The sequence below is a fragment of the Rhinatrema bivittatum genome, chromosome 19, assembly GCF_901001135.1.
Source record: "Rhinatrema bivittatum chromosome 19, aRhiBiv1.1, whole genome shotgun sequence".
NCBI lineage: Eukaryota > Metazoa > Chordata > Amphibia > Gymnophiona > Rhinatrematidae > Rhinatrema > Rhinatrema bivittatum.
The window spans coordinates 26,826,730-26,852,699 of record NC_042633.1 but is presented as its reverse complement, the minus strand read 5'-3'; the positions used below and the strand labels follow the sequence as shown (position 1 = coordinate 26,852,699).

General features: G+C 46.8%; 1 protein-coding gene across 1 annotated transcript in view; it reads left to right on the top strand.

Moving 5' to 3' along the window:
• Positions 1-25,970, top strand: part of CAMSAP3 (calmodulin regulated spectrin associated protein family member 3) — a 97,752-nt gene that overhangs the window by 19,437 nt on the left and 52,345 nt on the right. Inside the window, 3 exon segments of the mRNA XM_029584460.1 lie at positions 19,235-19,500; positions 23,790-23,924; positions 25,246-25,335. Of these exon segments, the coding sequence (XP_029440320.1) occupies positions 19,235-19,500; positions 23,790-23,924; positions 25,246-25,335 (491 nt within the window).

Here is a 25,970-nt window from a genome sequence, read left to right as displayed (position 1 = left end):
GAGAAATGAGTCCAGGCATCAAGAAGGTGCAATATTTAAATGTTTGTCTGGCTAAGTACCAGGCTTAGGGTTTTCTCCACCCTTGACTTGTCCAGCTAAAGACTTAGCCGGATAAATCGAGTGGTTCAGGGATATTCAAGGGTGGAACAAAAGCTATTTTTAGGACTTGGGGGACTCCGTTAATCTTATCTAGCTGACTTTTTCCGTGGCTGGGTGCAGTCCATTCAAGGGCACAGCCGGGCTGCCCAGTATTGGGTACAAAGTAGCGGGGGATGATTTTCTGCACACCTTAGGCAGTCTCCTTGCAGCTGAACACTGCCCTCCAAAATATTTCTAATCTACTTTCTCCTGCTGTTCTGCTTTCATTGTCTGTTTGCCTGCTTTCTCTTTTGTGTGTGTTTGTTTATTTACATACCGCCTTTTCAACTAAAATTGATCAAGCAAGTAAAATATACATAACAAATCAGTCACAAAAAGAAAACAAATTCAAAACTATTGTCAAAACCATAAGAAAAGCTTCTAACAACCTGTAACTGTTTACGTTTTACGAGGTAGAGAGAAGGAAATGCAATGGAAAGCTGGTAAGTTGTGTGTTTTTTGTGTGTTTTTTTTTAAGCTTTCCTTAAAATCTCTAGGGTGGCTGATCTTCTGTCCTTTCCATGCAAGTTCTCTCCAGTTTTTTTTTTTTCCCTCTCCCAGCTTGCCTGCTTTCCCCACCATTGGTTTGCAGGGGTCATGGTGTGGACAGTTATCTGCTGCTTATTGAGGTAGAACTGGACCGGTGCCCACCCTTACTTGTTGGCATTCATCCAGATTCCCCATAACCTTTATTAACAAGGTCATTAAATGAACACCGTTCTCCTCTCGCTTTCCACCGTTTTATTCCTTCCCCAGCCTTCCCCTCTCTTCCTCTGCCACCTTCCTGCTCGGCTTAGTCTCTCTTCATATGTTCCTGGAATGGGACAGGAGCGTGCATACATACCCCCCCCCCCATGGCTGTGCACTCATTTGCTGAGAAGAAATGGTGGGGCCTAGGCTGTTTGGAGACCCAATCACCCCACCGGATGGGAAGATCTTCCTGGTAATTCATGAGCGGGGCGCAGAGGGGCCTGGGAGTCTCCTGAAAGACCCGGGAGGCTTGGGCTGCCTGCGTTTTGCAGCTGCAATTCTACAATAGCACAAAGGTTCTTTACTGCAGTAAAGATTGTACTTTTTTTTTTTTTAATCTCAACTCTTCTAGTGGTCCTTGTTGAACTACTAGGACTGCCACGGCAGGTGTTGTTCCTCAAATGTTTTCATTTTATTTCTACGGATTTATATCTCACTTCAATCCAAATTAAGTGCTCGAAGCAGGTTACAGGCTACTACACAGGGCACGGTTTTTTAACGCACAGCCTAACTTTTTTTTTAACTCCCGATGCAGTGCGCTGATGCTATTCGAATGCATTGGCAGACCGATGCAATATTGTACGCTGCAGCCAGTACAAGGCCTGACCTGCGTCCGTAACCCCCCCGATGCAATATGGGGATTAGTGCGTCCAATCGAGGGCGTGGCTCATGGCGCTCATCACGTGTAAATTCCATGTGGAGGAGGCTATTAGCTAATTCCCCCCCCCCCCCCTGCGATTCAAAAAAAACTTCCTGTGTGGCCATTGCAATGCAGCAAACTGTGATATCAGCCCAGGGCTGGCACAAAGGGTATGCCGCGCTCAAGGACTCGCTGGAAAAAGAGCAATGCCTGCGTTCTGTGATGCCTCCACGTAGTGTCGTCACGATATTAAGTATGAGGAACCACCCAAAACAGAATGAAGTAAAAAAAAAATTAAAATAAAATTCCGGGCGCCTAGTATGGACGCACAAGATAGATGGTCCAGGCCATGTATCTCGTGTCAGTAGCAGGGGGGAAAACGAACGTTCGTGTTAGGCGTCTGTTTCCCCAGCCCGCACTGACAGCCACGGCGCCGAGGAGGCGCTAGGGAGGCACAGTTTTCTCTAGTGCCTCCTTTTTAGCACGAGGAAAGGTGGCTGGGCATGCGTTAGGAGAGCGGGCGCTCAATCACGAGCCCCCCCGTTTGACGTGAGCCAATATTGCGTCGGCCTGTGGGAGTTTAAACAGGAAAAAAAAAAAAAGGGCGCAGTCTGTGTGCCCGCGTGGGCATTAGAGGAAGGGGAGGTCAGCACATCACGGCAGGGAGGGAGGCGGTAAGAAGAGGTGACCGGAGAGGAGGGTTAGCTTTAAACCCTGGCACTGCAGCTCCCCCCACCTCCAGGCCCCCTTCCTCTCTACCCATGGGGGGGGGGGGGGCGCTAATGAGTTTAGGCCATGGGAAGTGTGTGTGTGTGTGTAAGGGGGAGGCGGTGCTCTGGCACTGGACCAGAGTTGAGGCAGCTCCAGCGCTCAGTCCGCCAGTGGAGGGTCTCCTTCATGGGACATTTCTAACTCCTCTTCCTGTTCATCCAGCGCTCCAGGGTCAGAGCTGCAAACTTTGCTCCTTCCCTGGACTGGGAGTAAGAAAAACCAGGATTAGGCCAGTGCACACCTGCATCGATGCGAGGACACGAAACGGGGCACAGATTTTTAAAGGCACATTTTGTGAGCAGAAAAGTTAGTGTCCTGGTAAGAGGCCATGGATGGGGGGACTGTTAGGGCAGTGGGCAGCCGGCCTGTTTCAGGGCCTCCAGCAGTACTGTGCCGTGTGTGCGGCGGTTCCCTGCTGCTGTTAAGGGATCGTGCCTCTGCCTGCCCAGCCGTAAGAAATGCTGTGCACTGCGTCTAAACCTGGGATTCTTGGATGCCACGGCGTAGAGCTCTCGCCACGGGGGACAGTCCAAAAGTCAGCAAGCCTGTAATGCTGGTGAAACAGTTACCCTTTGCCCTGAGTAGTAATAGAAAAAAAGAATAGCATGTCCCAGCACTGTTGGGATAATTTAGGTAGAGGAGAAAAAAACCACATCCTCCCCCCTAACCTTGCATGGGGTAGGACACTGACACTGTCTCTCTCTCTCTTTTTTTTCTTTCTCTTTTTCCTCTTTGTTGTGGCCGGTATTTGGGAGACATTCCCTTGCTCGACTTTGACTTGCTGTGATCTGGGGTCATTGTGCCTGGGTTCCCTGACCGGTGTGCTTGTGCGGGCAGAATGATACAGCAGGAAGGATCCTATCCTGGGAGGACAGGATAGGAGTCTGAGAAGGAGGCAGATCTCTTTACATGAGAGGCAGGATTAGTAGAAGAGGCAGATCTTAAGCAAAGCCAAGTTTACACCTCCTTCCCAAAAACGTAATGTGTTGATGAGTGAGAGATCCACCCTTTGCAGGTGGGTGAAAGACTGAAGTCTGTTTTCCTCTCTGCGTTGCTGCTTTTTTTTTTCTGTCCATGTGCGTGTGTAATTTCTTTTATTTTCCTTGGCTTGGTAGTTTCTCCTCTTGCAGTGCTGGGATTTCAGCACCATGAGCCTTCGTTCACAACTGCCTGGGGATATTTTTCCCCTGTTTTAATAGACGACATTCTTACTGTTCCTATTCTGATCATTGCAGCAATGGTCCTGAAGCCGGCATCAAGACTCTCTCCAGAAACCTGTATTATGGATTCTAAATATGGCCACTAGGTGTCACCCTTGATGATGGCCATGGACTGTGACCCTGGGGTGTGGAAGACCTGGTTTGGGCATTGAACTGGAGACCTTTGACATACCACTGAGCCATATGTCTTAGTATATTTTAATTCATATGTACCTTCCCTGTCCTGGAGAGCACTAAATTCATTCAAATGAGTGGGAGAATACAGTCTCTGCTGCGGGAGCAGGCTGGTCTGCAAGGCCAAACTGGGCAGGGGTCACATCTATAAATTACGCAGTCCACACCAAGATGGTGCTCTGAACAGAACAAAAAAAAAAAGTCTATTTTGAAAAATAATCAGTTTGTCAGTATAAACCATAAAGTTCACAGCAAAAATGAACAACACGAAAACGGTTCCGATATCGTGAGACTGCATCTGACTGTTAATTTTAACAGATGCATTTAATGGAGCCAAAAAGGGTTGCATGGGAGGAGGGGACAGATCAGAGGTAATAGGAGAGGGCTTGTGTGCGCAGGGCCCCTCCACTGGAGCCTTCACGGAAGCGCTGGAGCTATCCATTGAAACCAGGACTCGAAGAGAAGAGGCCCTGACTCCTCCCACTGGGTCTCGGCCCCCGAGGGGCCCCATCCCGAGAGGTGGCCCAGGCTACATGCTTGGTCCTGTTCAGCTAGGGCCACTCCTCTCCCAAAGGCTTGTGGTGGGGCAGGGAGGGATTCCCAAACCTTTTCTGGGGACCCCTAGCCAGCAGTGAGGGAGCTGGGACCTGTGGGTAATTAGTCTCTGTCCTGTTTGGAGATTCGGTCTCTAGAGCTGGTGAGTCCTGAATAGCTGCTATTTGCCATTGCTTCCCTAAATGAATGATTTGACCTCATTGCCTTTAGAGACAAAAAATGTGATTAGAAGCCTCACTTTTGTCTAGGTGTTTGCCCATGGATAGGATTTTTTGCATCAGTTTTGTGTGGTGTTGGGTTTTTTTTGCACTATCTGTAGTGCAACTTCACCTCGAGTATGCATGCAATTCTGCTTGCCCCATCTTTAGGGACCTTTTGTTTTCAATGATTATAATAATGACCAAAACCGGGAGAAAAGTCAGTGGAGGGGAGGGGGTGTGGAAATCTCCTCCTGTTTTTGTGCATTATCATCACTGACAAATTCCTGGGAAAACTAAAAACCAAGGTCCCTATCATTAAGTAGAACTAGAAAACAGTACAGAGAAGGGGGATGTTAAACGGGGTGACCCTTCATCAGGGGTCGCCTTCTGCGGCTGCCCCCAAACCAGGGTTCTTCCACTGGGGAACAGCACGGAAAAGCTTAGGAGCAAGGGGAGTCGCACACCTAGCAAAAAAAACCCCCAAATCTGTGCATGCTCCAAATGTTCTTCCAAAAAGAAACCTGGCTTTTATTTAAACAGTCCAATTAGAGCAGAATAAATCAGCACCAATCCAGAATTCAGCTGCTTCATTCAGGTTCTTCGGTTCTTATTACTTCAAAGTTGACCACTTTATCAGGGAGCTCTCCCAGGCCCCTTTGCTCCTGTGGGACTCCAAATGCAGCACTGGAAGCTCCCCTCCTTTTGACTGATTCTCTATCCCAAGCTGTGGGCTTCCCAAGGCAGATAGGAGATTCCTCAGCCAACAGGGATATTTTTATCTCCTTGGGAACATCCTTGGGGGTCACGTGATGGTTGGCTAACGTTTTGGAGCTCCGTGATCCACTCAATTCCAATTTCTATACTTTGAACTTTGCTTGCCTTTTAATAGCACTCGCAGAATTGTTTTTCGCATGATAGATGATCGTTGGTACATGTGACGGACCCTACGGTCAAGTCACCATTAAGACCTGGTTGCCATGTGATCATCCTACTGATGGCGCCAGACTGGCCTCAAGGTCTGCGTTGGGTGAAGTGGCAGGCTGGCGCTCCTCTTTTTTTTTACAGGGTTCATGTTGCGTTATTTCAAGGCCTGGTTATTTGGCAGGAGCCAGCCTCTGGCTTTCTTGCTTCTGACCCTTGAAACGGGTATTCCACAGCAGGGGGTGGCTTCTTGTTTAATGCCCGTATGTTTTCCTCCTTTTAGGGGGGGGGCTATTGTCAGATCTGGCATGTGATTGGGAATTATGGCAAGAAGCTCTCTTGTTCTGATGGTTCGCTGTTTACTGGCTGGTCAGAAATAGATTAAAAGGATTTGGATGGGAGCTGAGCCTTTACATTCCTCTGATCCCAGACTGCAGCCTTCTTTTCTCAGGGGTTCTCACCTTGTTTTCACCTAGGATCCTGATTCCCTAATGGGATCCTATCCTGTGTCTTGGTGCTTTGAGCCTCGTAGTCCTGCATATGCTGCAGGATCTCTTCTTAAAGCTGACATCCTTACTGGGCAGCCTGCACGGGCCATTTTGGTCTCTCTCTCTCTGCCATTTATTATGTTCCATTGGAGGGCAGTGCTTCCACAAGAATGCTAGACCCCTCCACCAAGACTGGCCCTGCCCAGGGGTAGTACTGGGACCAGACTTAAACCAACTTATTACATCTTTTGCAGTCATACTTCAGAGAGCACACACGAGTCTCTTTGGTTATGTCTATTTAAAAGCCAACATTTTTCTAAGCATATTGGTCATCTGTCCATCCTGTATTTGTCATTTACATGTATAAATGTGGTGCCTGCATTGAGTTGTATTTGCTTTATAGTACAGGTCAACCCCTGAGTTGCTCATTCATAAGATCGATCAAGTAGAAAGATGATTTTTTTTCTCTTCGGAAATAAAACCATAACTGTGGTACCATGATGAGTTTCTCTGCCAAGTAACTAATTTTGAACATATGCATATCTCTTATAAGTATTGCTGTAGTGCCCTCTGGGTGTGGCTGCTGATTGACTGACTGAAGGTGCAATCGGGAAGGCTCTGGCACCAGTTTTCAGGAGATCCCCCCAATGCGTGAGATGTTTTGCAGGTAAACATCTCATGCATGTTCATTGTGGCAATCCTGAAAACCCCCAACCGGTTAGGTGTGCTGCTAGGAGAGGATTGGGAATCATTTCACTAGAAGACGCACGATCCAGAGTCTCCTCTGACCTTCATAATCCACCAGTACCTCTCGAATTAGAAATTCCTTGTAGATGTATCTCTGTAATCATGGGACTTTTATTTTGCTCTGCCCTGTGTGCGCTGGATATTGTACATTGTATGATCTTTAATACATTACACTAGAATTTTTACGTTGTACTGCTATTCTGAATACACCGGTGCTGACTAGCAGCTGTTTTGTAACCGAATGGGCAGGAAGCAGTGTGTTCTGGAATATTTTGCTCACTGGGTGAGGACTTTTTTCATTTTCTGTAAACCGGCTGGAGCTCAGTCTTCACCTGTCTCTCCCAGAATAACTGCGAATTAGCGTTTAGCTATCTTTGAATTGCTAAGACTGTGCCATCCTCTCCACAAATCCCAGTGTATGGCTACAGAAACACGTGTGGCCACCTCTGGGTGGATGCTCTTGTCACTGATTTTTCTGATTCTTTTATCCTGAGCAACGTGTTTAGCAGAAAAGCCCTGCTGTTATGAATAATGTTTTGTAACATCCAATTAAATTGTGCAATTACAGTAAATAGGTTTTACAAAGAATAAAGTGATTTGCCCAAGGTCATAGTTGGTGGCAGAGCCAAGATTAGAAATGAAGGTACAGGAAGATTGAGGTCACTAAGCATCCAGTTATTTAAAAATTGTCTCTTGTATATGACAAATTGAAGAGTCAGAGTCCTCTTAAGGCTACCATCCCTCTAGCTAGATGTGCCCTAGAATAATGCCGAGTTCTTAAGCTGTGCAGCTCCTTAAGAATATTTCCGGTTGCTGCTGGGGGATGAGTCCTTGCTCTGACACAAGCCAGGAGAGACGGGGCTGAGGGCTCCCACCTGACGCCTAGGGCTTGTAACAGTCACCTGTGTCAGCAGGCAGCTCCCGGGCATTCTCCTACCGGTCCACATGGGCAGGGCATGAGGGTGAAGAGTGACTCAGGGCCGCAGGGAGCTCCACCTGTTCGAAACAGCTGGAGTGGAGGAGGGCGCCTCTCCCAGCCTGAGAAGAAAAGCAGCGTACCACCCAGCTGTGGCAGGGAGGGGGAGGCGTGTGCTCACCCGCTGGGAAACACTTTGTATGCCTCCAAAATTATCCTTGTGTGTGAAGTGAAACCTCCACTCTGAGTTTCAGAGAATAAGAGGGCACCCGATCAACATTGCACAGGCCACGTAGAGGCAATACAATCAGTGGGACTGTTTAAAGGCTCCACTCCTATCCAGTCTTGTACACGAAGTCAAGATTTGGGGTGTAAGGCTTCTTCATGCTACAAATAAACTGGAGCCTTACTCCAAAGAGGTGTTTTTATGGTCTGAGTACACGAGGCACTGGGAGATGTCATGGCTAATGGGCACTGCAGTAGTAGAGACAGCACTGGATCACTAGATGGCGCAGGAGCTCTGTGTTTTATTGGGGCTATGCTTTACTGAGTTATGGTTAATGCGGGAACTTGGACTGCCAGCAGAGCCTAACTCACTGGTGGCCAAAAATGAGACCACAGGCTGGCAGCAGCCATGGAACAGCCTTGCCTGCCTGTGTGTGTGTGAGAGAGCGGAAGGAAGCCTGCCTGCATTCGTGGGAGCCTGCCTGGGGGGGGGGGGGGGGGGGGGGTGAATGGGAGCCTGCCTGGGAGGGGGGGGGGGTGCAAGTATCTTTTCTCCTCTTCTTCATTAATTCATGACAATCTGAGGGCATCTGGTAATAAGTTCTCAAGTATAGGGAGAGGGTTTTGTGTTTGGTTTTTTTTTGTTTTTTATCCTTATGTTTTAATTATTACTTGCTGTTTTGGGTCTGCTGTTTTGAAATATTTTATTGGTGTTTGGAAATGTTGGATATTCTGTTCATTAACTGATTTGAAAATATGACTTTTTTATATTTCTTGATTTTATTACTTCATGTTTTTATGAAGAATGGTAGTGTTTCTATTTTTCCATTGTTGCTTTGCATGTAGAGACTGGGCTTGTTGTGGGTTCCAGTTCAGTTCTTCTCAGCACGTTTCTGTTTATACGTTCTGATCTCTTTATTCTGCATTTGGTCAGGGTCTCTCTGTGTTCTGCACATGTGACGGAGGTGAGGTATTCTGCTGGCATGTAGTTTCTGTGCAGGAATCTATAGCAGCCTGGCTTGTTCTGTTTTCCTAATAGGTGTGTTGGTGTTCTAGGGCTTGGTGTAATGTGTGCAGTCTTGCCTTTTCATAGATAAGGTTGTTATTCCCAGTGCTGGCAGTTAGGGTTGTTTGGGTATGGGAGGTTTACTTTATTGTAATGGTAATTCTGTTTATTTATGGCTTTCTGACAGCCAAGCCCACGCCCAACACACATTACAAAAAGTCTAATTCCATGTGAGTTCCAAGTCTGTGGATTTTTTTTTTTTTTTTTTTTTGCAGAGTTTTCTGGTTGGCATCCCAGCAGTGTATGTGTAGCAAGTGATCTTTCTACCTCAGAAGACTGTACTTTTGAACGTGTAAACTGCTATAAATGTGACCAGTTTTGGGGGAGGGTGCAACACTGTCAGATCCACCCAGAGCCACCTGAATACCCTTGCCATGAAGCAGGAATCCCGCTAGCCCCCCCAGGGATGGGGAGGCCCACATTCTGGGAAGTAGTACACGCTCCTTCCCAAAATTGAATTGAATGACAATAAATTAAATTGAATTGAATGACATTAAAATTGAATTGAATGACAATAAAACCGAAATGCTCATTGTCTCCCAGGATCCCCTTACAATCTCATCAAACCTCTCTCATAACTCAAATAGCAAGTTCTCACCCGACGTCAGAGACCTTGGAGCCTGGCTAGACAACCATCTAAACCTAAAAAAGTTCGTAAACACTACCACTAAGGACTGCTTTTACAAACTGCAAGTCCTTAAAAAACTTAAACCCCTCCTCTACTTCTCGGACTTCAGGCTCGTACTGCAATCCATCATACTATCAAAGCTAGACTATTGCAACTCCCTTCTGCTAGGTCTACCCTTCAACACCATCAAACCATTACAGATGGTACAGAATTCCGCTGCTAGAATCCTCACAAGTTCTAACAAAAAAGACCATATCACCCCAATCCTTCATAACTTACATTGGCTTCCCATCAAATATAGGATACTCTATAAGATACTCACAATAGTACACAAAGCAATATACAATCTGGCTCCTATCATGCTAAGCACTCAACTTCAACCGCATACATCTTCCAGACCAATTAGAAGCGCATACAAAGGAACACTGCATGTCCCACAAGTAAAATCAGCATTGAGCAAACGAGCATTATCTTCAGCTGGACCCCACCAGTGGAACGCTCTCCCCCCAGATCTAAGACTAGAACCCAGTCATCAAGAGTTCAAAAAAAGACTGAAGACCTGGCTTTTCCAACAAGCCTTCCCAGATTCTCAATGATACTTAGACAAGAGGACTTCCTAAAAAATAGTATCCCTAAATTATCGACATCTCACCAATTCCTACTATCAGGACTCCACAACTGCTCAATCAATTTTTGAATCCATAAGTTCACTATATTACTCTTATTGTATCTATATGGTAGATTTGACAGGTCATCTCTACTACGTTAAATAGTTAAATTGTATGTACATATTATATTATATTTATTATTACTATGTTAAATTGACATCCGGTTTTATTGTTCCTTATGTTCTACAGTTCTATGTAAAGCCCCCATCCGCTGTTGGGCAGTTCATCGTTTTATGTAAACCGGAGTGATTTGTAATTCCCACAAGAACTTCGGTATATAAAAATTAAAAATAAATAATAAATAAAAAAAAATGACCAAAACAATTTAAACCACTACCCAACCCCTCTCCCCATAAGACATTTGGTATGGGATTGGACCAAAAATGAAATGGCTCCAGCCTAACCCAATTTTTTTTTTCTCTGCACACCCCTAATGAATATCCTAGAGGAAAGAAGAGACGGGGGAGAGATGATGTGCACCGTTAATGCTTTTCAGGTACCTAAATGTAGCGAAGAGGCAAACCTTGCTCAATGGAAGGGACGTGTAGAACTGGTGTTCGATGGGAAGCTCCAAGGGGGTCGAATCGTGAACGTCAGGGAAAGGATAATGGAGACGCACGTGACAGTGGGATTCATAGAAACCTAGAAATGATGGCAGAAAAGGACCAAATGGTCCACCCAGTCTGCCCAGCAAGCTTATCGTGATATCTGCCGCACTGTGCAGGTTACCCCCATGCTTCTCAGTTTCCCAGACCGTAAAAGTCAAAAAGGCATTAATAAAATAGAGGGTCCCTCATGGTAAAAGGATGACTGTGGTATGGCTGCACTGTGCTTTGGGGCAGCTTGCATGAAAAAGCAATAGCAACCTTAAACAGCAGTAGTACGACTGCATTGAGCCTCCAGGGAAGCCCTGCGGTAGTTACAATCCCACCACTGCTATTAGGGTTTTATTGGGTTTAGAAGAAAGCATTAGGGCAGGGCAGGGCTGTTGCTGCAATGGATATTGGGCATGCTCGGGACGGATAGGTTGAGAGCCGGGTGGGAAGACCTAGGCGAGCGGGAGGTTGGTGTTGGGTTGCATTTGGTAATTTATCTGGGCCTCTGCCAAAAGTGTGTTGAATCTCAGCTGGGGCCCGCTGGATGGCCCATTCTTAGCTAGCACTTCTATTGGGTCGATGGAATAAACCGCGCTGAGCCTGCTGTGGGTTTCTGCTTCAGTTTTACCATGGGTTTTTGGTGCTAACCTAACTCTGGCACTGAAAAAGAAAAGCCCCACGCTAAGAAACCTGCAGTATGCCTTAAGCAAGTACATGCAAACTGCATGCAAACAAAGCCATTGGCCATTCCAGAGGAAGGCAAAGAGCCGTGCTATAAGGGGGAGACACTGTAGTGCATGTGTTTAATGTGGGAAGGTGTAAAACCTGTCACGTTTCTAGTGGCCATTTTAGGCTCTTGGGTCGCTGTCCATAGGTGCTGCTCTGTGGCAAACCGGGGACTGTTTTTTTTTTTTTGATGGTTTAGTACATTTTATGGGTGAGCCGAGGAAATAGAGCAGCAGAGGTTTTAGAGCAAAGGAGAGAGAGAGAGGAGGATTTCTCGCTGAAGAAGCATGAAGGGTCTGCGAGGAGCAAGCTGTTGGCAGAAGGGCACACAGGCAGCGGCTTTTTCGCCACTGCTGTGGTGGTTACCGGAGACAGATGTGGTGTGGACCTACAGGCTGAGCTCCAGGGCGATTCTGTCTCTCTGAAGAAATCGGAGATGACATTGATCCTCTGACCGAGCATGGACCTGCCGTTCCAGGCTTGCTATCTTGCATTTTTTTTTTTCTTTTGCCACTGGCTCATTCCAGAATACGGTGGCTGTGGTAGTTGGCATGGACCAGTCAATGTTTTCAAGGCATTTCAGCCTGGTACTGAGGGCATCGTTGGAATGGGGCAGGGAAGTGCATCAGGTACCCAGAGCAGCAGGAGATGAAACAAACTTTTTTTTCGAGAGAGAGCTGGCATGCCGAATGTAATGGGTGCGCCCGCCACATGGGAGAGAAATTGCAAAGCATAACGGCCAGCTTTTCCACCCTCCTGAAGTTCCTCAGTGTTGTCTCCAAGTTTTCTGGAAGCAGCCATGACTCCTTTTTGTCCTTGAACAGTTGGTGGTGGCTCAACATTTTATGGAAGGGAAATACGGCGCTGGCCGGCTGCTCGGTAAGTCAAGCAGAAGCGTAAGCTGAAATGTTGAAATGTGAGCTCTCTGGGGTGGGTACTGATAACAGAATAGTGCGCACTTTCTGATGCCAAAGGCGCGTACTATTCCACCGTACAATCAAATGTTAGCTTTCTGGGGTGGGCACCAAAGGGGGAGTAGTACACGCTTTCCAACTGTGTTTTGGAGGCGATGCTGGTTACTGCTGCAAAGCATGGCTGCTCAGCCCCTGTCTGTGACATGAACAGCAGCGGGAATCTGGTACGAAGTGCACCCGAGAACCAAAGTGATCAGAGAGTGTGTGCCCTTGGCATTCTAAAAAGTCTGTTCTGCGGCCTTGACCACACTGGAGGAACGCAACAGTCTTCAGAGAAAGCTGCAGAAATGATCGTGGTGGGCTGCATGCTTCAATGTGACCCTCCAGCATGAGATTCCTCAAGGTGTGGGACCAGAGCAGACTGAGATGGCAAGGTCTCTGGGTCATAGCATACTGTTTTGAAGGTATGTTTGAGCACCTGGGATGGGGGAGGGTTGCATGGAAGAGAGCGAGTGTGTGTGTTCTGGCGTGAAGCCCAGGGAAGACGAATGCCAGGAGAAATACGCACTGTGGCCATCTACCTGCATGTTTTTCTGGTGGTCATATTTTCCTATTGTAAATGTTTTTACTTGTTAGAATTTTTTTTTAATTTGTTCTGCTTTTGAATGCGGTGTAATAAAGTGACATTTTTAATGACAGACTGGTCTGATTCTTCATTGGGGCGATTCCATTTTATCACAGGCCTGTCATGCGATTCTACAGCCTAAGGAGGGTCGTGCCTGTGACACCTGTGAAACCCGGCCTAGAAACTTCTGGTCCGAGGATGATGTGATACAGACCTTAAGATACCTGGAAGGTATTAATGGTGCACAAACGTCAAGCCTTTTCTGTTGGAAAGGAAACAGTAAAACCAGGCGTCCCAACATGAAACTCCAGGGGGGGCAACTCAGAGCCAAGGTCAGGAAATATTTTTTCACAGAAGAAGGGTGGTGGATGCCCGGAACGCCCTCCCAGAAGAGGTGGTGAGGACAAAGACAAAAGGGCATGGGAGAAACACTGTGGATCCCTAGAGGCTTGTGGATGGAGGTGTCTGCACGGAACGGCAGCTTGCTGGGCAGACTGGATGGACTATTTGCTTCTTATCTGTCATTACTAGGTTAATATGTTACTAGGTGACTCATCACAGGCTGGCCATCTTCTGTCTGAGGTTTCCAGCAATCCCGAGCCAAAGGGAGGCGAGGAAAGGCCCATGATCCACTTGGAATCAGAAGGGGGGGGAGGGGGACAGGCAAGTAAAAATTTCAGATTCACTTCAAAGTAATTGCATGAAATGCATGGCTGCCTATGCAGCAGAAGTCCATAAATTCAATCAAAAGCTTCATAAACCGAAGCAACGCTTGGAAGACCTGCACTGATCGCCTGGCAAAGTGGAGCAAGCAACCCGCCCCCCCCCCCCCCCCAATCCCAAGGAGTGGACGAGCCACCGTTTCAGCCAAACTGTGGCGATTGAGCAAGTAGGAAGGGACGAACATGGAGGACGAAAATGCACCATGTGCAGGAAGAAGGGAAAAGGAAGTCCAAAACGGTGCTGCCATTTCCTGATGCAAGCCCTACCTCCTTCCCGGTTGGAAGTACTGAGGCGGAAGGCAATCAGATGGCAATCTCTGTGGGTATTTTGGATAAGAGTTGGCTTTTTGGAGACATCTAATGGACGAAAAGTTGACCAAGCAGCATTGTTGACTTGTATTTTTTTTTTTTTGTATTTCCTCAGGATCGTACTCCATATTCGTAGATTGTATTTCCAGACATGTTCAGCCCCTTTTTAAAGGTCAACAAATTGGGATTTACCCAGCTCTAGCTAGGGCAGCTCAGGCATGTAGCAAGAGTTTTAGTATGTGCCCTGAAGTTTAGGGGGAAGAGGTTTTCGTTGTTTTTCCCTGCCAATGTGCTGTGAAATATGCTTTTTATGAGTCTGGGTCGTTAATCCTTCCTGAATGAATTCTAAGGTGTAATGCGCTATCTTTGCCCAGAATTTGTATTTGCTATAATTTTGATATAGGTAAAGTTTCCTCTTTGTATAATGTTTCGTAGTCAGTTTCCCAATGACCTTTCTCTTGGTGGTTCTTGTTTTGATAGTGGACTGAATCAGAAGTATGTGCTGATCTTTTGGTGAGGGGATGATTTTCCTGTTTTGTCTTGGTTTTATATGTTCGTTTTCTTTTTCAAATATTGTATATTTGAATTGTTAAAATTTCAATAAAGCGAAAGTTAAAAAAAAAAAAATAGTGCTCTGGAATGTTGGCCTGTAAATACTCACAGGAAGAGAAGAGATGGAGCGTTGGTGGTGGGTCAAGCGATGGCAGAAAGAAAGGGGCGAAGCATCTGCAGGGAGACGTGGCGTCCGAGTGGCTGAAGCATCTGCGCTGGAAGTAGGAGCAGAAACAAAACCCAGGCACCTACAGTAAAAAGTAGAGTTGAGAGTATGAGCACAGATGAGTGAGCAAGACACATTGCCATAATGTCGCTTCTCCTCTGGCTGCTGGTTCCTGCTTGCTCTTTGCTTCCAGATGATTTGGGTGTGGGTCCCTACCTCCCTGAGCCCTACTTACACTTACCTGCTACCCTCTCCCCCATCCCGTCATCCTCCACCCATTTTTTTTTCTTTTTTTTCTCTCCTGTAACTACACCCTCTACCTCATGCACACAATTCTCCTCCACCACCTCATGCACAACACTCCTCTTCTCTTTGTCCCCCGCTCCCTCACTCGCTGTGGCGCTGCATTCTCTCCACGGGCATATGAACAGTCCTTCCGCTCTTTCAGGAACCTAAACGCCAAAGTGGGGGAGACAGACAATCACGTGCACTCGAAGGATTCACGCAAGAGCCCAAAAGAAAAAGACACAAGGATGGGGAAACGGCAAGTGAAAACCAAGCAGCCCGAGATGCCCCCTGAACAACCTCCCAACGCCTCGTCCAGAGCGCCGGAGGAGGCTGGCTTTTTATTTCCATGCAAGGAAGTGGGACCTCTGTACACCGCGGGTCAGCCTAGGTCATTTCTATCGGCCAAATGGGAACACTGCGGCATTTTTCAAGCCAGCAACCGTTTTTCATGCCATTTTGATTGCACTTTTCGGCAGGCTTGGTTTTGATGCCGGCTTTGGTGCGCTTTTTGGGATTACCGCGGCTTTTTTAGCGCTGGTTTGGTTTGCATCCCGTTGGGTTTACTGCATCAAGCGGGGGGGGGGGGGGGGGTGGCGTGGTTTTAATGCATGCAGCATGAGAATTTGGCGCTCAAATCTTGTGCTGGTTTTCTTATAGCAGCCCCTGGGTTACAACATAAATCTGCATTAATGGTTTGTCGACTACCCTGAGGGCTTCCGATCGTTTCTTCGTGAAAGACCTGCCTGACTGGCGAAGGCATCTTGCTGCATGTAGCGTATACTGAATCTAGATGTAGCGCCCCCACCAGGTGACGGGGGGGGGGGGGGGGGGGAACCTGCCGCCTATAGCTGGTCACACAGCCAAAAAGATCCAAACCTCTTGCTGGGGGGAATTTGTAAATAAAAAAGATGACGAGGCTTTCAGGAATCCATAGCAAGTTATTCCTCTGCAAGGAATGTTTAAATCCATAATCCCCTTTGAATAGAAGGATTACTGGAAATCACTGTAATGAAACATTTTTTCTTCCAGTTAGAGATTATGGATAAGAAACGGGAAATATTTTACTTTTTTTTTTGTTTTTTTTTTAATACCTATTTTGTATAGTTTTAGAAAATATAAGTTCAAGCAGATCACAAGCATCCCGTATCCCTTTATTATGAACACTGACGAAGTTCTAGACAGGAGGACTGTAGTCGGGTGTCTCTCACTTCCCAAAGGCTGGAGCATTTCTGCCACACTGCTTTAACAACCCTTGGGGGTGTGGTGTTGTTTTTTTAATTCAGTTCCTGCCTTCATGCCTCCTGTCTGCCAAGGTGATTGGTGGAGCCAAGGGTGCAGTTCCCGGGCCCTTAGAAGTCTTAAGAGTTCAAGAGTAGATGTTGAAGGTATCCAAAATTAAATCAGAGACGCGGGTCTCAGCGAGAGAGTTTGGGACGGCTCTTCTTTGTTTGAAAGAGAGTTCTTCAGTGTTTCGTAGAAACAGGATTATCACTGAGGCGTGGAGAAGGTCCCCTTTGCCGCCCCTACCTGTGTTGACCGGTTGGGCTACAGCTTAAACGCCAGCGCCTCTGTCGTCTGGCTTCGTGGAACCGCAGAAGGTTTCAATGTCGGCTGTTAGAACTGCATGGGGCTGCACGGATCTAACACCAGACGTTTGAGTCATGCGGAGCTGCAGGAGGACGGAGGCCCCGTGCGAGACATATTGCTTGGGGGAGGGGTGCGGAGCAGGGGATTAATAAGGAGAGTGGGAGGAACCGGGAAGCAGGGACTGGGGGTGGGGTGGTAACGAGGAATGGTAAGCAGGGCCTGGGGGGATCCTTTAGTGCAGGGGAAGAATGGGATGCAGGGAGAGCATTGGAAGAATGAGCAGGTACTGGGGTGGAGAGTAAGGAAACAGGAACTAGAGGAGATCAGGGACTTGGGTAGTGGAGGCAGGGGTCAGAGCAGGGACGTGAGCCAGAACTTGGGGGGGGGGGGGGGGGGACGGACAACAGTGTGGACTTGGAAATTGGGTGTCTATTAGTGAAAGGGGGTATTAGATGGCTAGGGGGTAGAGTATGGATGAGGAGAGGTGGTTTGAATGACCTGGAGGACTGGAGAGATGGTGGAAGCAGTAGAAGCTGTAGAAAGGGATTCAGGTGGTGTGAGAAGAAAGGGACTGGTTTGAGAATGGGATGAGAGAGGGTGGGAATGAGATTGGGGGAGGTGGTGAGAAGAGGGGGTAAGAGACAAAAGAAGGACTGGAGGCCAGGGCGCGAATGAGTGACAGGGAAAGAATGGGGATTGGTGAGGGGATGAGAGGCACAAGAAGGTAGTCCGAGCATCATATGCCAAGGTAAAAGCTCCTCCGCCACCTAAAGCCACTGCTAGGTCCCTTTCATTTTAGGACAGTATTGCAAGCCCTTATTCATCCAAATCTAGATTACTGCAGTTCTGTTTACTACATAATCAGATCTCTACTATTATTTCAAAACTCAGTGGCTCGCCTCTCTCTCACTAATACGAGATTCCATAATCCCCGTTACCCCTGTTCTACAACATCTCCGTTGGCTACCCATCCAACAGCATATTCAATCCAAGGTAGCCATGCCAATACAAAATGTACTGATGTCACATCTCCTGGGATCATGTCTACCTTCCGACTATATATCCTGCTAAGAACTCTTCGGTCCTTCTCGCTAGAAGCTCTCTCTCCTCAACTGGCCAGTTGAGCAACAACACAAGAAGAAAACCTTCTCTAGCAGGCCCCTTACTGTGGAGCTCCCTCCCACGTTCAATACGATGTTTAAATGACCCCCATAGATGAATCTCGTTTCTGTAAAGCAGCCTTCCCAGCAGATGACTAGTTATTGCTTCTCCTTTTATCTTCATCCCACGGCATCTACAAGAATATTTTAGGCTTTCTCGGGCAGTATATTGCCTTTCTTGATTTATGTTCTGTACTTTGTTATAAACTTTTGATTTTATTATGCATGTTCTTATGTACCTGCTCTGAACTTTGAAGGGTGTGAGAAACCAATACATTTAAATAAAATTTAGACGAGCCTAAGGTGAGTACAGAGGGTGGAGGGAATGGGTGGAGTCAGAGGGGGCATAGGAGAAAGTGAGAGAGTCAGAAGAGGGTATGGGAGGCCTGGAGGGGGTGAAAGGTGAAAAGCAGGGGACTGAGGACTGAGGGTTAGGGGGAGAAAAGGGGTGAAATTTAGCTATGACGGGATACAAAGGTAAAGAAAAAGATGAAAGGATCAATGTCTGAGAAAGATGTCGGGAAGGAGAGAAGAAATGGAAAGTGGAATGGAGACTAGACCAACACAGTCACACAGATAATGTCCAGGTAAAGGTAGAAAACCTTTTCTTTCGGCTTTTAGAGAGGGGGATATTTCAGCGTTGGGACTGGGCAATTCTTAAACCTTTGCATTTTGCTCCGTTCAGGAGGAAATGCATTTCTTGGTGAGCTACATGCAGAGTCTGGCTTCTCAGGCCTTCCATTTCAGTGTTTGCATTTTTCTGTTTTTAATTTATCATCCCTTATTTTATGTTAGATAAGAGTCAGTTTGTGTTCTGCATATGTGACTGAGGTGAGGGATTCTGCTAGCGTGTAGTGTCTGGCTTGTTCTGTTTTTCCAATAGGTGGTGTATTGGTGTTCTAAGGCCTATAGTAGTAATTGCAGTGCTATCTCTTCCTAGGTACAGCTGCAGCTGTTTGAGTCCTGGGAGTGTGTTATGGCACACACAGTAGCATTGCTTCATAGTTTCTGAGTGTCTCTCTTGCAAGGTTTTGTGTTGCTTCACAAAGGGGAAGGTGCTTGTGGCTGGTTACTGAGGTGACATCAGAATTTGAATTATTTTTTTATGCAGTGAGTTGTAAGGGGAAGCATCCTAGGTCTGGGGGAATTTCAATGGATGCAGAGTGTGTGTGTCTCACTGGATGGTTTGAAACTGGCCAGGGTGGATTGGATTTTTTATTAAGTGCACATAAGATCCTTGGGGCCTTGTCTTACTGTGTCTTTCATAACAAACGTGAAGGCTGGGGATTGTGTTGTGAGGGTGGGCGAGATTTTATTTATTTAAGGTTTTTATATACCGGCATTCATGAAAGGGTTACTTTGGATTACCCTCCCTATTGCTCCCCACTCAGTACTTCTATCTAGAGATGCCACTGCACTTCTTATGCACTCTTCCAAAATAATCAGTCTAATCACCTGTCCTATTTTTGACTCTTGTTGCAGAGAGCATTCCCGAGGAGCTGCAGGAGCCCTACTACACAGATCAGTATGATCAGGAACACATCAAGCCCCCTGTCATCCGTCTGCTGCTGTCCTCCGACATCTACTGCCGAATATGTCGGAACGTGCTCCTGCCTGCAGACGATGCTGCTGTGGCACCACAGGACAACGCCGGTGTGCTGCGTCTCCTGGGTCACAGGGGCCTGGCCCCCACTGATCAAGAGAAACTTGTGAAGGATGAGGACCTGAGGCAGAAGCCCATCAAGATGGTATTTTCACGTGCCTGTTTTTGCTTTGTCATACTGTATATGTTTTGTTCCCCTTTTCCTATATCCTAAATCCTGGGACATTGTTCTCCTGTGTTGCAGAAGGAGCTGTTTCAGAAATTCTCAAGCTTTATGGTCATTGGGCCAGCTAAATTAAAAACTGGTGCTGTTGGGTTTCCGTCGTGACTGTGAAGCTTGATGATCATGTGACCACTTGCTGATCTGATTTTTTTTTTTTGTGGCTGTTGGGCACTGGGTTTCTCTTACCCTGGTTCCTTCATTGATTTGTGGCAGAATCTTCAGCAGTGTCCTACACTGCACGTTTATAACATGATTTCTGTTCTACTATAGCATCTGCAGATGTGCAATAAATGTCAGGGGGTGGGTGAGTGAGAAGAATCATGGGCAGGATAGGGGGTTTGAATAGGAGGAGGCATACCAGGCTCTGCAGATTATTCAGGGCACCGGAGAAGAACTGAGAAGTAAACTTAAATGGTGCGAGAGTTAGGAAGCAGGTGAGGGGATGAGGAGGCTGGGAGCTTCCTATATCTGTGAGCGGAGAAGGGAAAGGGTTTTCTCTTTTTTAAACTACAGTGATGAACGAATGCAGGGGCTTGTTGTGTACAGGAAGAGAGGGTGTGACCAGGTCCCGAGAAGGTACTAGAAGTGGTCCCAGAGAGAATCTGGCAGAGCAGTCTGGAAATGTTGTGATGGCTCCTGAGTGATCTGAAAGGACAAAAGAACGACCTTTCCTAGTTGTGAGTGAAGATCTGGCTCGGAGGCTTTGAGCCATCTTTGAAATCTAGAAAATCAGAATTTGGTCATAGAGTGAAGTGGCCGAGGTAAGGAGAGACTGAGGCCGCTGGATACGAATCCCATCTGATAGTCTCGAAAGCTCATGCACATCACCCCGGAATGACGGTCACGGACCGGTTGTCAAATAACTTGCCCACAACATGCAGAACCTCTGCGTTTTTGTTTTTTTTTTTCCCTCTTGAAGACCCAATGCAGCTACTAGAGGTGGCTGTGGGTTTTTTTTTTGTTTGTTTTAATTCTTTGTGATTTCTCACTTTGAGGTGTTTATAACCTGCTGTTCCAAAACTGATTTCCCAGCAGTTTACAGAATTTATAATACAGATCCGATGGGCTATTTCCCCAGAAGAGATGGCAAACGCAGGGAGTGTTTCTGTGGTGAGAAAACATGGAAGATGTGCATGGTCCTGCCCCAGAAACCAGGCTGAGGCACTGATGTCAGGCCTTCTGCGTAGGGACTCGCTAGCCCATCTTCTGCCTTACTGAAGGGATGGGAAACTGGGACTTAAGCCTTCTGACTTCTAACAATCTGCCACTGGCGGCTCCTCCCTGCCTTTTTTTTTTTATTTAATAGTTTCTCTCTCTTAAGTTCTTGGTATACACACCCATATCTGGCAGTGCGGCTCGCTCCCTTCAGGAATTGTTGCACAACCTTGCGAGTGTTACTGGGTATCGGCAGTCGGCGCGAGTGCCAAACGTGTCTGCCCCCGAAGCACTCTTGATTGTGAAATGTGTGCGCGTCGTGCATGACCCTGGGGTGGTGCTATAAATCCAAGTGCAGGGAGTCAAAGGCTCGGCTTTCATTTTCTGTGAGAGTGAATGAGCAATTTCAGCGAGGCCTCCACTGCCTAATCTTCCTCCCTTGCTCCATGCTGGGTTTACTTGGGGGGGGGGGGGGGGGGGGGAGTGAGGGGGGGGGGGGGGGGGGGAGTGAGGTCCTGTGCAGGGCGACCCTGGAGCCTGCCTCTGACTCCTGTGGGTGGTCCCGGTCTCAGTCACTGGACAGGTTCTGGCTCCTCTGAGAGACAGATCTGCCATGTATCAGTCTGCTATGGCTATAGCTAGATGCCAAGCAAGTCTGACTTTTTGCTTTCCTGTTGGCTTTCTTGTAGCTAATTCTGCAACGTGGAGCAGGGGGGAGAAACGTATTCTCAATCCCAAATATGGTGATCATCTCCCAATTGCCGGATTAGCACATTTCCCTGGCGTGTGGCTAAATCAGTCCCTCGAATCTTTTCTTGTGCAAACCTTTTGAATCGAGCTCTTGCTGTAGCCATAACTCCTACTGCTGACAAATACTTCCTAATGTTCCCCTTCTCTTCAGGTGTGTGGTCTGATTCCCCCCTCTGTGACTTCCCTTCTGAGGGGAACTGGTCCTGTAAGCCAACAAACACCCACTGAAATACGTGTTTTGTTACAGGTAGCAGGGCTGTATCAAACTGTGCAGAAAGAAATCAGATTAGGCATTCAAACGGTGCTGGCATTCATAATAAGCAGTAGCACAGCTCCCTTTTTTTTCCTTTCTGTGCTCGCCTATGAATATTGCTTTTATATTTAATGGTACCAAGCTCTGGTATACCTTTTAACTGATGAGTGAGCTCATTTTATCCCCTCCAGGGGATAGCGCTAGCGTCTACCGGACCCAGTATTAATCACACAAGCCAATCCACTTAGCTCTCTTTTCCTCCCCAGAGATGCCCCGCAGCTTGTAATGTTGCTTGACCCACAGGTGATGCCTTTTGACTTTCAGAGGGGGCAGCTACTACCGAAGCACAGGACCAAGGCAACTGGGATCCGCTAGCAAAGATACGGGCCCATACCACAAAACGAGACACTAATAGGGTGGGAGGGAACGCCGGCTACTGGAAGAGGAATTAAAGGCCCGATCGACGCAGCCGTTGACTTCAGACCTAGGGAGGACGGAGGGGACATGCCCGACCTGCGGATCCATGTTAAGATAGGGCTACCGTGCATCGGCCACAAGCTCTTCAATATTGCAGCAAAGAACTGAAGACTTAAGGAATTCTAATAGGAGCTTTAATCTAAGCTGCTTAATTTTTCCGCCATAGCATAAGCTTAAAAAGTTCTATTTAGATTTCCTGAGAGTGTCTAAAGAAGCTATGCCTCCTTTTAATCAGGGTTACTATTTGCCTGAATCTCATTTTGTTTCATCTCAAGGTGCTGCTCGTGCTGACCCAGATTCCTTTTGATCTCTCCGGTTTCTTAGATCAATCACAATCTGGGGTTAAAGACAGGGCCACCATGTCAGCTGAATATCAGCGTAAGACCGGTTCAAACAGTGGAGACGCTGATTATTTTTTCAACTTAAGACACACACTGTTTGGTTCTAAAATTGTCTTTGTATCCGGTCCCATGGAAAATTGTCTGGGGTTTGGGAGCTGCCTTCCCATTAAGATCCCCCTGAAAATGCATTTTTATGCCTATTTTCAGGGCAGGCGTTATGTTCAAAGCTTGCACATTTAAAATTAGAGACTTTTTGCTTGTGATTCCTTGGAAGCAGAAATAGTAACTAGGGGAGGGCTCTCCTAGCAGCAGAATTGCTAGCTGGTGTATAAGTTAAGGTTGATTAAAACAGACTTGGCTTTGGTTTCCTTTTTTTGACCTCGCAGTGGAATTTGGAAATGGGTCCTGCGCTCAGAGGATGTCACTTCATGGGCTGATGGGAAGACGCAGGAAATGCCGTTTACAATTCTGCATGGGGGTTTATTATGCTCCTCCTGCATATCTGTGTCAGATTGTGATTTCTGGGGCTGTGTTCTGTCACACCAGGTATTATCGCTTTGCACCCTCCTTTCTTGGGTGAAGCCTTATAACTCGGGTCTCTAAAAGTCATCCAAAATGTGCTTGTGACTATTTAACAGCTAAGAATTGTATTTTGAAATATTGGGGGGAACTCACTGCCACCTTCTATGGTACCGACTGATGATCGATAGGATGCAACTTTAATGCCCAGCCTTCTTGCTAAAGACCACCATACTGCTTGGCATTTGTTTTCTGTCCCTTCCAGTTGTTTATAAGGATACATTGAAGCAGACCAGGGTTTCTACAGCTTGGGGCTGATCGGACTGGATGGGAATGGGCAGGAATGCATGGCTTGTTATGGTTCTGTGTGCTGCTTGGTCGGCACTTATGTTTCTGTATGAAAACTGCTTTATCAAGTTGCATGTTTCTTTAATGACTGTTTTTTGTTTTTTTTATTGTATGTTTGTTCTTGATGCATTTAAAGAAAATATGAAATAAAAAGGCAATGAGACAGGGACTCTACCCTGGTCCCACTTAAAAGAAATGCACCCATTCTGTGGCTAAACCCTTCACTTTCCCTTAATACTGCAGAGTTCAAGTAATCCCATTAGTCCTGGAGAAAATAGATTTTTATTTTGTTGGTTGTCTCCCACTTCTGGTGGTTTTCTGTCCAGTCTTCCCCTCGTTCGATGGCTTTCTCATTTTTCTCTCTGCAGAGCGCCCACCTAGCGACGATCGATGCTCTGATGGAGGCCTTCGCCACAGAGTCCACGAACACCTTGAGTGCTCCTGGGGCTGTGGAACAAGGTCCTGGCACCTGGGAACCCCGAATCCTTCGCTGGATAGATAAGGTAATCAACTCTTTATGTGTCTCTTGCCGTATTCCTCCTGTCACTTAAAGTACTCTTCTCCATTATTCTGACTTCTCAGAGGACAAGCAGGATGGCAGTCCTTGCACACGGATGACATCAGGTGGAAAGTTAATGCGGGGTCCCCTTTGCTGCTTATCTTTTCTGCAGAGCATGCAGATCGCAGTTTGTTCATTTCTCCTGTTAGGGAACCTCATGCTTCCCGAGAGTTCAGGAATAATTTTCAACAAGGACCTCGCTCTTATGTGAGAACTGTCTTTATTGACTGATGCTCTGTTTGTCATCCGTTTTGAAATATTTATTCTTTCTATTAGTATAGTTTGACTATTATGATGTTTTATTGTTTTGTAAGGAATGATGGTGTTTGTTTTTCCATTGTTGGCCTGCATACAGAGTTTGACCTTTTTGCGGTTTCCAGTTCAGTTTGGGCTGCTTGTTTCTATTTATGCTTTATGTTGTCTTTATTTTGTGAGGATCAGTCTGTGTTCTGCATATGTGACTGCGATGAGGGATTCTGCTAGTGTGTAGTTTGTGTAGGGATGTAGCAGCTTGGCTTGTTCTAGTTTCCTAATAGAGTCTAGTGTAATATTTGCAGTGTTGCATTGCATTTTCATAGGTTGGATTGTTATTGTTTGTGTGTTAGCAGTTAGTGCTGTTTTGGAATGAGAAGTTTACTTAATTGTAATTCCATTTCCTCATGGCTTTCAGGGCCAAGCCCACATCGAACACATTTTACAATATGGGTTTCAAGTGTCTCTCTTTTTCAAGGGTTTTCTGGTTGGCACCACCGCAGTGCATGTAAAAATAATATGCACGTGACATTTTTATATGTCCTTTTTTAGATAAAATCTGGCATTTTAAATGCATAACTTTTAATTGTGTGTAGTGGGAGGGAAGGGGCACAAGGCTAAGACTTGTCAAGGGTGCACAGACCTCCACCATTCGCCCATTTCTCCAAGGGGCAGATCCTAGGGTTCCCAGGGGTATTATTACTGATACTCTGCCACTCCTTTGGGGACTCTGACCTCTGCGTTCCCCCTTCTGAAAGGGCCAGACCCCAAGGGGACCCCTCCTTACTGATTTGACCTGTGTCAGGTCTTGGAGGGGGGAGCGCCATCGTATCCCTCGCCTCAGGCAGCAGATTGCCTTGATCTGCCCCTGTCCTTTCCCTGCTGTCTTGCCTTGTGTGTCTGGGGTCCCCATATCTGGCACAGACACTGGCATCCAGTGTGTCTGCTTCTTGCTCAGTCTCTCTTACAGGAGTGGTGATGAAATTAGTAATGCTGCTCGTTTTGCCCTGCAGATTAACCGCAAGCTACAAAGCAATGCAGAGAGGAACTTGTGCCAGAGACAAATGTCAAGCTCGGATGGGCAGACCCCGTCGTCTTCGCCGGTAAGTCCGTCGTTGGTAGCTCCTCCCCCCTGGGTTGGGGGCAGGGAGCTCATGTATTGAATTACTGGTGCTTTTGATACAGAAAACAACTTCGTGTTGGTGAACTTGTCAGGAGCACGATGTAAACCCTTGACAAGGGGCCTGTAATTCTGCTCTATGGAGGAAAGCAAGTCCGTGAACCTGATGAGGTCCGAACTGGGACCAGCCTGTCCCCCAAGTAACCCTGCGTATATATTGCAGCCCGATTTGAGTGTAGAAAGGGATCTTCCCTTCTACTGACGCTGGGTATTGTTTTTATTCCACATCTAAACAGGCAAAATAGTAGGGTAGGCCAGACTGGAAAGGAGAACCTTCCTCTGTATAGGAAGAAGTCGCCTCAAGAGACCAGGCTTAGGGTAAAGACTCTGCTGCTGCTGCTTTACAATAACTTTTCTTGCCTGCTTCTTTTCTCCCTCCACCCCCTGCCCTGGGCTTATTCCTATGTTGGTACATGACTGATGGTCGAGGAGGAGATACAGTATCGTACATTTATTTATAAAATGTGCATATCGCATAATCAATAAGTGATCTACAATCTCACATTCATAATAATTTTAATAAAACCCGTCAAAAGTCATCTTATTGCTGGTCCACCC